This window comes from Salminus brasiliensis, chromosome 25, assembly GCF_030463535.1.
Source record: "Salminus brasiliensis chromosome 25, fSalBra1.hap2, whole genome shotgun sequence".
In the NCBI taxonomy this organism is placed as follows: domain Eukaryota; kingdom Metazoa; phylum Chordata; class Actinopteri; order Characiformes; family Bryconidae; genus Salminus; species Salminus brasiliensis.
The window spans coordinates 6,461,236-6,476,343 of record NC_132902.1 but is presented as its reverse complement, the minus strand read 5'-3'; the positions used below and the strand labels follow the sequence as shown (position 1 = coordinate 6,476,343).

General features: G+C 41.2%; 1 protein-coding gene across 4 annotated transcripts in view; it reads left to right on the top strand.

Moving 5' to 3' along the window:
- The window catches only part of LOC140547794 (interleukin-1 receptor accessory protein-like 1-B), a 327,860-nt gene that overhangs the window by 188,641 nt on the left and 124,111 nt on the right, over positions 1-15,108 (top strand). For all 4 annotated transcript variants that reach the window (XM_072670986.1, XM_072670984.1, XM_072670985.1 and 1 more), the window contains exon 6: positions 5,909-5,983. In XM_072670986.1, coding sequence (XP_072527087.1) covers positions 5,909-5,983 — 75 coding nt within the window. The remainder of the gene's footprint in view (positions 1-5,908; positions 5,984-15,108) is intronic.

Sequence of the window (15,108 nt, the reverse complement as noted above, 5' to 3'; positions counted from 1 at the left end):
CTGGTTTGATTTGCAAAAGCCACAAATTACAGAGCAGAATTTGCTGCAGACAGGCGTGAGCACAACATGCTCCATTTTCTCACTTGACGCAACCAAAAAAGGGTTTCTTTTTCCCTTTTGGCTTTGGATTTTGTCAGAAACGAGATGCCTCCGTTGCCAAATCGGCCCATGTCTGCCTGCTTAGCAGAGGATGAAGAGCAGCACATGTAGGCCTAATCATTTTAGGCCCTGCTTGAGTCCGCTTTTCATGTCTTCATGAAACAAAATAATCAATGCATATTTCAGAGAGAAAGAGCTAATTAAGATAATGAGATTTCCTCTGTGGAGTGGCGCCTACCAGCCAAAAGCGGGGGCTCGTGTTTCGAATTGAAATCTGTAATTGATGACAGTGTGTGTGTGCATGTAAGAGAGAGTGAGAGTGTGTTTTGTCTATGCACATGTGCCTGTGTATGTGCGAATAATTGTGTGGGTGTGCGTTTCTCATCTCTCTCTCTTTTCTGGATAGTTTGTTTCCTGCATGCAGGACTGTCTCTTCTTTCCTTGTTTGTCATGTACTTGCATTTGTCATCATTATGATGAAGAGCCGTTTCACAAAGGTGAAAACACTGCCATGTTAACAAATTAGGAAAACGAAACGGGCAGCTCCGCCACTCAGCATGACCACTGGAAAAGAAATGGGAGCCATTGGACTGCAAATAAGATCCGACATGGTAGGCATTTTAGAATGCAGTGGGGACGGGAAAAGGAAAAAAAAAGAAAGTTCCACTGTTGGATAGTAAACATGAATGTCACTGAGGCAATGCCAATGACACATACAAATGAATAAGCAGCCGAATACCAGACTCCATCGTTCCAGCACTTGCAGAGCTTGATATTGACTACCGCTCTGTGAACAATACGGAAGTGGAAACCAAATTACTCCCTATTGTGTTCTCCAAAAGAGTGTATGCAGGAAAGAAAAAGCGTTTCAGGGTTGCCTTTAGACGCCTTATTTTGCCAAGTGTGTCTATGATACCTCGATTTTACTCCTGCCTCTACAGACAATGAAAACATAAAGCATTCATAGCCCTGGAAAAAATTATGTTATTTCCTGTTATTACCTTGAATTCGGAACTCTAGTCATTGTATTTTCACTTGGGAAACATATCTAACCCTTCTGACCTATATCAGAGCTGCCAGCTCACACAATTAGCTAGAATCTGTAGAATTTTCATGCCCTCTGCGTTGTGACCCATCATTGTCCTCCGAAGCAACCTCTGAATGATTTTGAGTACTGATAAATTCCAAAAGTTACATATATATAAATATGTCCTTATACTACCTTCTAAGCCCTTCAGTGTAATTTATTTCATATTGTTTCAGTAACAAACCTCTTAACACTGCAGCATGACCTGGTGTGTCCCACATTACAATGTTAAACCTTCTAGTCCCTTAGGGCAGAATAACCTTGAGAAAGTGACAGTGTGTTTCTAGCTTTTGGTCGAAGAACAGATCACTAGACTCTTGACCCAGGTCCTCTTAGCATCAAAAACCTTTATGTGCTATACCACTAACTACAGGCTGGTTGATAGCTGCTGCTCTGCTAAATAATTCTATTTATGGAGCAAATAACTTCATATTTCATGCATGGTATAAAAACAAAAAAGAGACTTGGGTGAAGAGAAAAATTTAAAGATTCCTCCAAAACAAAGTATATGGGGTCGAGTTTATAGTTCTTAGCCATGAAATACCACTGCTCTAGTTATTTATGCACAAGAGGAGAGAGAAAATATTAAGACAACAATAATTGTCAATAACAATAATTAACAATAATTTAAAAAAAGACACAATTTTACTACCAACTAATATGATATATTAGAAATAATAAATAGAGGATGGTAAGTAAATTTCTAAATGAACATATACTTGCAAAAGGTGGGCATAACACATTTGAATTAATGCTGAGATGTACTTAGCATGCATTCCACTGTGTTGATGATTGGCACAGGGCCCGCCTGAGCTGGAAATCAGACAGTGTATCTCCCGGAGATCAGCCATGGTTGCATGCCAATGCTGAACATGAGTGGCCAGTTCCAAGCCCAGGCCAGGCAGCTGAGGATGCAGCTGGTGCGGCTCTGTAGATGCGTCCTGATTAACCTTCTGATCTAGCACAGGGGAGAGCACAGCTCTAACCGGCATTAATAATGAACAGCACTCTATTCTAAGATGGGATTGTTTGTTCACAATGCTCAATGCTTTTTATTTACAAATTCTACTATTGGACAGATATGAAAAGTGTGCATTAAGGCACAGGTTTTTTTCCCATGAATCATATGCAACAAAATAGAAATAAAAAAAATTATTTAAAGAATATTTGCTATAATTAATATATATTTTTTTATATTTGCCTGGGGTTATCTCTGTAGTATACAGTGCATAAATACAATACCAGCATTGTGACTAAACTAAAAACATTGGAAAATAAGTTTGGGGCCATTTGATGCTCTCCAAAATCACCTACCCTTGCACATCCCACTACCACAGTTTAGGAACGCCCATAACACATTTGAGCACCAATGGCAGTGACGTTGCCATCATACAACTTCCAGAACTTTTTTTTTTTTTAACAAAGTGAGGTTTTGAAAAACAGTTTTGGTTCAAAACACTGGCCAATTAACAAATCTAAGAACATAGCTATGGCTGAGAATTTCTTCCTTGTTTGCCCCTCATTATTTGAGTGCTTTTACTATACTAGTAAAGTGTGAGTATATAATGTGTAGACAAGCTTTAAACTAGGACAACAGCCATGATCTCTGTTGGTGTCCACAGGGGCAAAAGGGCAGCTTAGCGTCTAACCATCAAAATTGTTTTTTTTCCTCCACTCTTCTGTATTTTGTTGTTGGTGTCACATGTGAAACCTGTAGGAACATAGGAGTAGGCAAGTCTGTTGTTCACACAATCAATAATTAATTGAACATTTACTATTCAGACAGCATTGATACTGACAACTTTGATAATCATTTCATAAAATAATAATCAAATATGAATGTTTCATTAATGACCCAACAAGAATTGAATGAAAAATACAAGACAGAAATATTATAAAATGCCATTAAAACTGATACTAACTGACTAACATACAAAACTGAAACTAATATTCTAATGAGCATTCTTCACTGAAATCTTTTTGTCCAAATTCTTAGTCTGGTCTTTCAAGCAGAACTATACACATTGACAGTTTGGAAAATTCAGTGTTTTTAGCCCATACTACCCAAACCCACATATCACACCCAAGCTTTAGCTTCCACACAGAAGGCATGACGTTTTCTTGTCATGATTGAATCCATCTTGCCCTGCACACATGTCTAGTTTCCAGGACTAGAGAAAGCAAAGCAGCCCCAGAACATTGCAGAGTCACTGCCATGCTTTACTGTAGACAGGGTGTTGTATTCAGCATATGCTTCAGTCTTCCTCATCCAGACATACCGCTTATCCATAGGCCTGAAAAGTTTCAGAATGTAAATAAAAAATTCTGCAAAGTTGGATGCATAAAATTGACCAAAATCTCTTGTTATGCTGAAGCATTAAGAGTTCCTTTCACTGGAACTAAGGGGCCGAACCCAACTCCTGAAGAACAACCCCACACCAAACAGAACAACCCCACACAACCCCCTTCACCAAACTTTACACTTGGCACAATTCAGTCAGACAAGCATCGTTCTCCTGGCAACCACCAAACCAAGACTCAGCCAGATGGAGAAGCGTGATTCGTCCCTCCAGATAACATGTCTGCACTGCTCTAGAGTCCAGTGGCAGCGTGCTTTACACCACTGGATCCAGTGCTTTGCATTGCGCTTGGTGATGGAAGACTGGACACAGCTGCTTAGCCATGGAAACCCATTCCATGAAGCTCTCTACGCTCTCTGTTCTTGAGCTAATCTAAAGTCCACATGAAGTTTGGAGGTCTGTAGCGATTGACTCTGCAGAAAGCTGACGACCTCTGCACACAGTGTGCTTCAGCATAAGCTGACCCCGCTCTGTCATTTTGTTGCTGTCGTTCCCAATCGCTTCCACTTTGTTATAATACCACTGACAGTTGACTGTGGAGTATTTAGTAGGGAGGAAATTTTATAACTGGACTTGTTGCACAGGTGGCATCACAATACCATGCTGGAATTCACTGAGCTTCTGAAAGTGACCCATTCTTTCACAAATATTTGTAAAAACGTTCTGCATGCCTAGGTGCTTGGTTTTACACACCCGTGGCCACGAAACTGATTGGAACACCTGAATTTAATTATTTGGATAGGTGAGTGAATAATTTTGGCAATACAGTGTATATTGAAACATAATGACTGTTAAATGATTAAACAAAAGCTGGCAGTCTAAAGGTATTTTTAAAAAACATACAAAGATCATCCTGTTCACACATGGTGACCTCTAAATGGCAAAGGGTTGTCACATTTATGGAAAAGGTTGCATATGTAAAAGCTAATGACTTTTCAGCTAAGATGTTTCGGGAGAATTGAGCTGTAAATTAGAAAGGTTCAGTCTCCCTTAATGTTGCCTGATTCAGAATAAGTGTGCTAATATGTTAAAGCAGACACTTTATTAATGGCCTTGAAACTGCTTATCATGAAAAATGCTGTTAAATATGTATATTTAATATATAGAAATGCATTAGAATGCAATTATGCTGGAATAAGTATAATTGAATTTATGGTGTACTTGTAAGTATGATTGATTATATGGTATAACTGAATATACCGTACCATACCAAACAGTCCTTGCACAGGAGACCTACTAATACCAGCCAATTCTAGCACGAGACTATCAGCCAGTCCTAGCATAGAGGGCCAGGAGACTACTACCAGCTTGCTACTTAGCATAGGACAGTAAAATCTACCAACCAAGGGGGCCAAAATTCTCAGCCAATCTTTGTTGGTGTGTAGTGGGGGGGTTTGTTGGAGCGTACCGGGAAAAGAATCTCTGAATGATCAGGTGACGCATCAGAGTGGAACATGGGCCTTAGGGAGTATTGACTGATGTTTGTTGAGGCTGGTAAATGTTAAACTAAAGTACATTGCACACACACTTTTCATGACGTAATTGAGCATGAAAAAATACTTATTAAGGCTTTTTATCTGCAGTGGAATATGTGGAATGACAACTTAAGTGTCTCTGGCATCACTACTTTTGACTTTGGCTCTGCTTCATGCAAACTCACACTATTAGCCTTTGTCCAGTGCCAGTAAATTGGAGCATTTCTGACACCCAGTGCTTGTGAAATTTGCCACATGGTGACGGGCCATAATGTGCTAAGATGCATTTGCCTCCCTCTACCTCCCTCTCACCGCCTTGATCTGTCTGTCCAAATAACAGTTGCGATAGGTACAGCAATGTATTATTTAAAACCATTCTCCTCCATCTTTATCAAATGTTTGAACTATCTGGCATGTGTAGCTAGAGAAAGCCTCAGTTGGCTCCCTGCTCTTCAGAGCCACTATAAATAAGAATAAGTATTCTCCTGGGTTTATATTATGGTGCGATGCTAGTTTGCAGTCAGCATGCGCTACACAGTATCTGACCTTAATCCGTGTTGGTTCGGTGGCACATCCCTTGCCTTAATCACTGACGTGGTGCGTCCCTGAAGGTACTGAAGCCATTAGTCGAGTTGAAATGGTTGTCAGGCCAAGTTTGGAAAAGCCCATTACATTCTGCGCCTTAGAGACAGCAAGTCTTATTTATGCCTTCCCCTTGGTGCCTATTTTACCATGTCTGTATTTTCATCCCTCTTCAGTGCATTGGGCCTGGGTAATTTTACTCTCCACCGTGACTAAAGGTGGGCTGTTTTGTTGAGTGTTGACACCGAATTAATGTTATTTGTGTGTCTGTTTTTCTTTTTTTTTTCTTTTCTTTTTTTTTACAGCTCCTTTGACCGACAAGCCTCCAAAGATTCTCTATCCTGCGGAAAACAAAATGAGCATCATGGAGATGCAGTTAGGTAAGAATTCAGTTTTTTGTTGTTGTTGTTTCTCCCAGCTTGCTGATATCTGGCTAATAGAATCTGTGCCATCCTCATTATGTACCGCTGGGGTCCAGTTGGTCCTCTTCTTCTGCCAAATGCATCAAGTACATGATAGACATTTATAATGACCCTGCCTGTGGTCCCATATGGTAAAAAGAAGCGTTTTTTGTGAGCATGTATGTGTAATGTCCAGCCATGTTGGCGGCTGAGTGTGTTTTGGCCATATTGCTGGTGTCCTGGCATTGTCCACTGCCGCATGGCGTGTGATGTGCTGTGCATGACAAACAGCGGAGGCACAGCAGGAAGGACGGTGTTTGATCACCTGGACAACGCAGAAGATTGCCACCTTTGTAGAAACAATGGGTTTTTTTATGCTTTTGCACTTTATATTAGTTTGCAGGTGTATGAGTGGCAGTGAGGGTGAGTTGAGCTACTGAGCATGAATGACAGGCTTTGGAGAAGCTAACCAGGCTTGGATTACTGCAGCCTCTTGGGAATAGCCTTGCCAAGCAGTGATTGGTCAAAGGCTAAACTATAAAAGGAATGAAAATGGTCCATTATTGCTTCCCCCTTTGAAAATGAATTTGTCATGGTTGGTGCACATCGGAGAAGGCCGGGGGAGAAGCGACTTGGCGGTGGAAAACGCCCAGAAACGCTTCATTTGGATAGAGGAACAGGAAGAAAAAGAGCATAGAACAAGAATAGATGGTGAGGAAATATATCCTTCTAAACGGAGGTTTAAGTGCACCTCAGAGCGCTTTGCCAGTGACGTAATGTGAATTAATGCGCCTTCAGTTTAGATGTCAGCGCAGTTGAAAGCGCTGAGGGATGACACGCAGCCTGAAGGCAAAATGGGGGGATCTCGGATGAGTGGCAGTTCCACTCCGCAACCCCGTCGTGAGATCAGCCTATGCTTACTCTGGAAAATAAGCTCAACTTCGTGAAGTATATTGGGATGAACATGAAAGTGCTGCATTTTCCCAGGCTCATTCAGCCTTGTGTTCATATAAACACAGCAACACGAAGCTCCTCTAGTCCCTGTGATGTACTTTTAGCGTAGTAGTGACACGTCCATGTTATGAGCAGCCTTGACGGGCAAGATCCTCTGTTTATGTAGCTTCATTTTTTCGTTTTTTACAGATGCTTGGGGGAGTGCTTAATATTAATTTCTTCATAAAGTATGGAAACATAAATGGCCACATTTGACAGTTAATTAGGCATGGGTACCCCAGAGAGAGAGAGAGAGAGAGAGAGAGAGAGAGAGGGAGAGAGAGGGAGAGAGAGAGAGAAAGAGAGAGAGAGAGAGAGAGAGAGAGAGAGAGAGAGCAAGGCATAGCTAGTAAGACAAAAAGTGAGGATTAAGAAAGAGAGACTAGAAATCAGGAATAAGGGAGATAATGTAAACTGTTGTTTGAAGGAATCAACATTTCTTTCTTCCCTCTATGCACCTCTGCTTCTTCCCCATCCTGGTGGATTGTTCTATTGTACAATTGATACATAGCTGGTTGGTTGATCTGCCACAGTGAGAGCAGTGATACCCACGATTCTGCAACCACACCAACCTCATCTGTTTATCCTATCTCCATCAACCAAAATTGATTAATACATGTAAAGATTTTGGTATTATGCGTTAATAAGCTGCCAGGCCCCAATCTCCATAAACCAATTGTGTTGAACACCTAAGTTTCTAGATGCATCTTTTTTTTTCTTTTCTTTTTTCACCCCCTTACCTCGCACACACCCTATAGTGTGACTGGCAGTCCTTGGGTACGTTGCTGCTGGGCAGTAGAAACGAACAGCACTAGTACTGACAACAAACCAAATGCCTAAGGGTATGATGAAGCTGCGCACATGCCGTGTGATTACTGCAGGAAACTGTATCCCAACATTATCCTCACCTGCTGTTGAGCTTTTTTCTGCAGTGACCCAGAATGAACTGCCGATGTTTGTTGACAGCACTTGCAAATATCTGACGACAGTGACTTGTTCCGGTGCCTGGCTTCTGCCTCTGAGGCATGCTCAATTTGGGCTGGTCTCAGCTGGGCTTGCCAAAATGATGAATGACAAGCCTTCAACCAAGTGTCACTTGCCCCTGAAGGGCCGTATATCCCCAGTGCTTGCCTCAAATGGGCTTTACGGCAGCAGATTCTGCACTGGTCAGGCTCCGTCTCGTTGCCATAGATCAAGCTGGAAGTACCGGAAAGTTCTTCTTGCTTCTGGCTTGTCACCTGGCAGAAGCTGATATGGGGGTTCAGTCTGTGGCTCACAGAGTTTTTTGAGGCTTTTGTTCAGCAGCACTGCGACACTTAGCCCTATTATAAGTCTAGTCTCAATACTCTGACCCAAAAGTCCTGCATCTGTTTCTAAATAGATCTCATTTCATTAATTTGCACTAACAGTTTATTTTTTCGTTTAATTTATTTCTTAACAATTTTCACTGGCCATTTGTTTTCGTTGCCATTAGGGTGTGTCACATTGGTGTATTTCTGCTTGTTTTACACAACTTTCTACTAGTTTGAAAATGCCAAGCAACAATGTCATGCCAGTATTGGCCAAATTATCTAAATGACTCTTAGTCTAAAGGGATAGGAAATGACAACACAAATTGTGCATATAACACTGATTGGCTATAACTGTACTTGTACTAGGTTTATCAGTAAGGTAGAGTCTAGAGTCTAGTAGCTAGAATACACAGTGTTTAAAAGCATAGAAACAATGCTGTGCAACACACTATCTTAACACTACTGTCTTGGTGTCACTGCATTGCTGAGAATGGTTCACCACCCAAATAACACATTGTCAGTGGTGGTCCTCTTTTAGCCTCTACCAATTGTTGGCCAGTGATTATGTGTACAAGCTAAAGGCCACTAATAGCCTGGCAACTTGGCAGCATTTGCACAACAATATTCAGTCAATTTATTTTTCTGTGTTTCCTTAATGACTGGCTCCAAGTGGTCCAGTGGACTAATGCACTGCCACTAGGCTCTGAGGATAGCTGGTTTGAATCCTGGGTCATGCTGTTTGCTATCAGCAGCCTGAGTCCGAGACAGCACAATTAGCCTTACTCTGTCAAGGGGGTGATCACATCCTTGGTCAGCTCAGGCTTTTGTTAGTTATATTGGAGATGGGGAGTTGCACTTTTCTCTGAGCATGCTGGCTACCTAGCAGAGAAGGTGGCTGGCTTCACGTATCTGAAGAGATATGTGCTAGTTGTCACCCTCCTAGTGTTGGGGGTATTGCTTATGATTGGGTATTTGGCTTTCCAGATTGGGTAGAAAATGGGATAAAATTAGAAAGAAATTATGAAAAAAAACAGGACCCTGTTTCACAGTGCAACTCAGAAGTTGTTGCCACTAGAAATATCAGCAGGCCTGTATGTATTTTTTGCTTCTCTATGTATCTGAAGACCAGCTGCCCAGCACCGCTCTCTCAAAGAAAAAGCTCAGCAGTGATTCATTTGGATGTCCACAAGCGCTTTCGTCATCCAAGAGTCAGCCAGTCCAGGCAACAGACCAAAGTGGCTTGCCTGGCTAGGGTTGGCGTGTGTGTCTATGTGCATGTGTGTGTCTGTGTGTGTGTGAGTGTGTGTGTGTGTTAATCTAAGCTAAGTATAAGCATTCAGTGGTTTTACTAATCTGAACACCCAGCAGATGTGGGCACTCTTGTGGAAAAAAGTTGTTTTATTTTTTCAGCAGCTAGGACCCATCAGCACAACTGGGCTATTAATGACCCCCCCCTCTCTGTCTCCCTTTGTTCAGCCAAGTAGAGGATGCTGATAGGAAAAAGGCCCTGCAGACACTTCAAACTGCAAAGCTGACAAACTGAACAAAAAAAACTGTAGCTTCACTGGCAGTACTTTAGCCATGGGTGGTGATTTTGATCTTTGCTAAATGTTCTATCGTTTTTTTAATCTTTCACCCCAGCCGTTGTGCCTGATAACATTCCTTATACCATGACATGGTCGTGCCATTTTCACCCATCTTGCTTTTATTTTTTTCCCCACCGCCTTCTTTTATTTCTACCCCAAACCTCTTTTTCATCCCTCATCTATTACCTCTCTTTTCCACCCCCTCCAATTCTCTTTCCCTTTTTTTTATTACCTCTCCTATTACTACTCTTTCTCTCTCTCTCTCTCTCTCTCTCTCTCTGCTGTCATTCTTCGCAAACACCCCAAGTGGCTGCTTTCCACCCCGCGACACCTGACATTCAGCTCTGGCGATGATTTCTGACATCAGAGCGCACCAGAGGCTGCTATAGTCCAGCGAATGAGTCACGCCGTAAATGGCAGTGCCACCTCCCTTTTCTTTCTGCCTGACTGCATGACTTGAGAGATGAAAACAAGGAGAAAGTGCAGTTGTCAGGAACTCAACAAGGGCCCTTTTGGCAAGTGGGTCACCAGTGGTTAGTGTGAATTGGGCTCAGTTCTATGTATATATGATAGCTTGGTTGTGCATGTAGGTGGTGTGAAAATGCTTTTGCATGCTGATGCCATAAGAGGTTCTGAAAACCAAGAAAAGGAGATGAATTACATCAGTGCACCCAAGGATATGTCCAGTGTGGTGCAGTGGTATGGAGTTTGTTTTCTCTTTCTCTATTTTCCATTCATTAATCATTTCAGGTGTTGAAAATTCCAGTGCTGTGAAAAAGGTGAAAATCAAACTGTAAAACACTGCGAACATCCATTTAATTCTGTAATAAGGCACCAAATTATTGTTAGTAATTAATAACCTCACTCAGGTCTTGTGAGAACTTTCAGCAGTTCTTGTTTAGGTGCCTCAGCACTACGTTCATTTATTCGATGCGTTCATATTCTGTCGCATAAACAAATCAAGCACGACTGAGCGGTTGAACAGTAGGCTAGATTAGTCATTCTGGAAAAATTTTTTTATTGGTTGACATTCTAATAATTTTCTTGTGCCATTTTTGTTTATTCAGGTAATGAAACCTACTCTCATTTTGTATATAAAACTGGCATTTTGGACCATCTGTGTATTCCTGCTGCTCTGACATCTGACCAGAGACATTATGAATGAGGAGACCGGCCACTGGTTAAAATGTGAATGGATTTTCTTATAATGCTCAATATGGCGTCTGTTTAAGTTCTGTCCTTCCGCAAACAGAGCCAATCAGCTTACTTGTATTGCAGCAAGCATAGAAATCCAGCCCCAGATGTGGACATCTGCACAAGCACATTAGCCAGAACCAGCTGAAAAATACAGTAATTTGACTTTCAGCTTTGAGTATTTCTGTCTCTCCTTATTCAAAAAGACTGGAGCCTGGTCTTGTGTGACTGGAAATAACTACTATACAGGGAGTGAGATATTCCGTTGATATTTCAAACAGTACTGCAAAATTGCTGATGCAGTATTATGCACTATTTCTCTAATGGGGAGTGATTACGAACATCTACTTTCCCAAAAACACTTAAGCTCATCCTGGTATAGTGAGTGTTCAGTTTGATGCTCAATTAACCATTTAAGAATCCTCTTTGAGCTGAGCTGCTTTCATGAAACCTGGTTCTGGTCTGAAAGAAATGTTTGTTAGCATGTATTCCATTAGTAGCACCTTCAGCCTCTGTAACAGGATCAATCCCCTCAGTCTCGTGTCAAATGGTTTGTGGTCGTACCGTATCCATGAATAGATGTTTTAAGTTTAGTGCCGTCAACCACAGATACAGGAACTCTTCTTATTTGGATATTTGGTGCCCCACAACACTATTATTGTGACACCCTTGTTTTGCATATATTGTTTTGTATATATACAGGGTGGGCCATTTATATGGATACACCTAAATAAAATGGGAATGGTTGGTGATATTAACTTCTTGTTTGTGGCACATTAGTATATGGGAGGGGGAAAACTTTTCAAGATGGGTGGTGACCATGGCGGCCATTTTGAAGTTGGCCATTTTGGATCCAACTTTAGTTTTTTCAATGGGAAGAGGGTCATGTGACACATCAAACTTATTGAGAATTTCAACTTTCAGAGAGAGAGAGAGAGAGAGAGAGAGAGAGAGAGAGAATTGGAGGGGGTGGAAAAGAGAGTTAATAGATGAGGGATGAAAAAGAGATTTGGGGTAGAAATAAAAGAAGGCAGTGGGGAAAAAAAATAAAAGCAAGATGGGTGAAAATGGCACGACCATGTCATTGTATAAGGAATGTTATCAGGCACAACGGCTGGGGTGAAAGATAAAAAAAAGAACGATAGAACATTTAGCAAAGATCAATTTTTGTGTTCCAACAGTCTTGGAGGGATCTATCCAATGTGGGTTAGTGTCAGACCAATAGCGGTGGTTTTGTTTGTTATCTTCACCATTCACATAAAAGTTTGCCTCATCACGGAACAAAATGTTCTGTGTAAACTGAGGGTCTTGTTCCAATTTTTGTTTTGCCCATTCTGCAAATTCAGTGCGCCAATCTGGGTCATCCTCTTTGAGATGCTGCAGCAGCTAGAGTTTGTAAGGGTGCCATTTGTAAGTAGCTAATATCCGCCGAAGGGATGTTCGACTAATGACACTCTCCAGTGACATGCAGCAAGTGCTACGCTGTGAGCTCTTGCTAAATGAAGCTTGGACAGCCACTGATGTTTCTTCATTAGTGACCGTTTTCATGCGTCCACATTTTGGCAAATCCAACACTGAACCAGATAGGTGGTCTCATAGGGTGTCTTGCATTGAAATCTGCTGCAATGACCCAGGTACTGCGTTCACCACACATCAACACAATTTCTAGCCGCTCCTCACATGTTAACCTCTGCAACATGTCAATGGCTGTAAACAAAGAGAAGCTTGTAAATAACTCATGAAAGAATAGAGTTATCATTGTTTTTTCTTGTGAAATTCTCAATAAGTTTGATATGTCACATGACCGTCTTCCCATTGAAAAAAAATAGTTGGATCCAAAATGGCCACCATGGTCACCACCCATCTTGAAAAGTTTTCACCCTCCCATAAACTAATGTGCCACAAACAGGAAGTTAATATCACTAACCATTCCCATTTTATTTAGGTGTATCCATAGAAATGCCCCACCCTGTAATATATATATATATATATATATATATATATATATATATATATATATATATATATATATATATATATATATATAGCAGCCGAACCAAAAGTTACGCAAAAAAAGCAAAATGTACAATTAGATGAATATGTTCCTAATATGTTCCTGTTCCTTTTTACCCTTTTTAAAAAGAAGTTTGCACTTTATATTGTTTAAATACTTCATAGCAAAATAACACCAAATAGTATTTCTTACATGTTTTAATATTTTGTATTAAGTACTTTTTTAAAAAATAGGATATAATAGGTTTTCTTTTTAGATTCAGGGAAAATTCTCTTTCAGTTACATCGCTGTTGTCATGCTGGCTAAGCTAGACATGGACGGGTGAACACTCGCAGGGACGGTGCGATGCATGATAACATTTTATTGAAATTAACAAGGGGAAAACACAAGAGTGCAGCAATAACAGAGAGGGATAAACAAGACAAACGTGACAAACTAATGCGGGCAAAACCTGAAGGCCACCTGAGGCTGGTAGGCAGCCAGGGAGCAAAGCAAGGCTGGGCCACCCTAACGGAGGGGGGAAGCCAAATACAGGAACCCAAACCGCGCTCGTCAGGCGCTGATAAACTTACGTGACTAGAGTGCAAAGGAACCGGACGCCGAATCTCACTGGCGACCAACCAGTGAACCAGACAGCGAACTCCTTCTGAACGTGAAACAGTTCCGATAGAGCATAAACTACCGAAACCCGTAGACTCTCCTAGAAGTCTCATGAACGTGAGGCCAACATAACGCTTGGCGTCGCAAGAGTAATTCTCGGCCCAGACCTTAGCGTTTGCTCCCCTTTTGTACCCCAGCTCTCAGGTGACCCAAATAAGAACTAATAACGGGAACTAACATGGCGCAGTCAGTAAAAACAGGTGTCAACATAAAAGTCCTTGAACATGAAGCCTGTGGTCTGCGGCTCGGGACCACCCTCGGGGTGGGCGCGGCGACGCGGACCTGACAGCTGTGTGCACATGGGTCATAAGGCATTGTATACTCTCACTTTAATAAAGTATCAGCATTGTAGTATACACAATATTTGTTTCTAATTATTATGATACAAACAGTGACATAATAAGCAATATCATTCACCTACATTATGTGAAGTGCAACACTGATATGTTGAGTCCCAGTACTAGGGAGTGCTAGGGAGTACAGAGCTTGGGTAAATGCCACAGCAGTGCAGTGTACACCATCATGCCCATAGGGGGCTGTACGACAGATCAATATTACATCATTTCTTTCAATTAGGGAATGCTTATTGTTTGTCTGCGGCATTCCTGCCCTTGTCCAGCCTGGTCAAACAGCCCAAAAGTGTAGCATATAAAGTGGAAATGATATGCCAGCTTTTCTGGATTTCAATGCTGCTGAAGACTGATTATGTAATAATAAAAACAACAATAATATAATAATATCAATAAACTTTAGAGCAGAAAAGAAGAAAGAAGTGAATAGAGGAAGGAAGAACTAGTCTGCGCACAGTGACATTTGACTAATTCATGCCCTACTATTACATGAAAGATTAAGCATGAGTCCGTTTTCAGACACGGATGTCCCTCATGCATTGTGTAATAGTTTCTGTCTCCATTCTTCTTTTCCTCTGTAGTTCATGCCAGAAGCATCAGCATATTTTGTTCCAAAGTCTTTGAAACCTCACCTGGATATTGTTGGTTAGTTGTCATCTCTTTGCCGTGAAGCCATTACAATTTTAATTCCAGAGAGATTATAATTGCACAGTTACAATCTAATTGCCTTTCACCAAACACTCCTAATGTCTGCAGTTATTAGGATATAATCTGTGTCTGTATTTTTTTTCCTGCGGTGTTTCTTCACTATCCATTAAAAGTGCAGCTCTTCAATATAGGCATTAAATCCTATTACTTAAAGAGCAATTAAATAAATGGATTTAGTGGTGAGCGTTAAGGGAGAGCTCATGGAGGTGGGAAAAGTGTTGGAAATTGACTTTATTCCTTAGCCCAGCATTCTGCTGTGCTCAATACTTTTGTGCCTGTTGTTTACGAAGGAGTCACAGAACCTCTT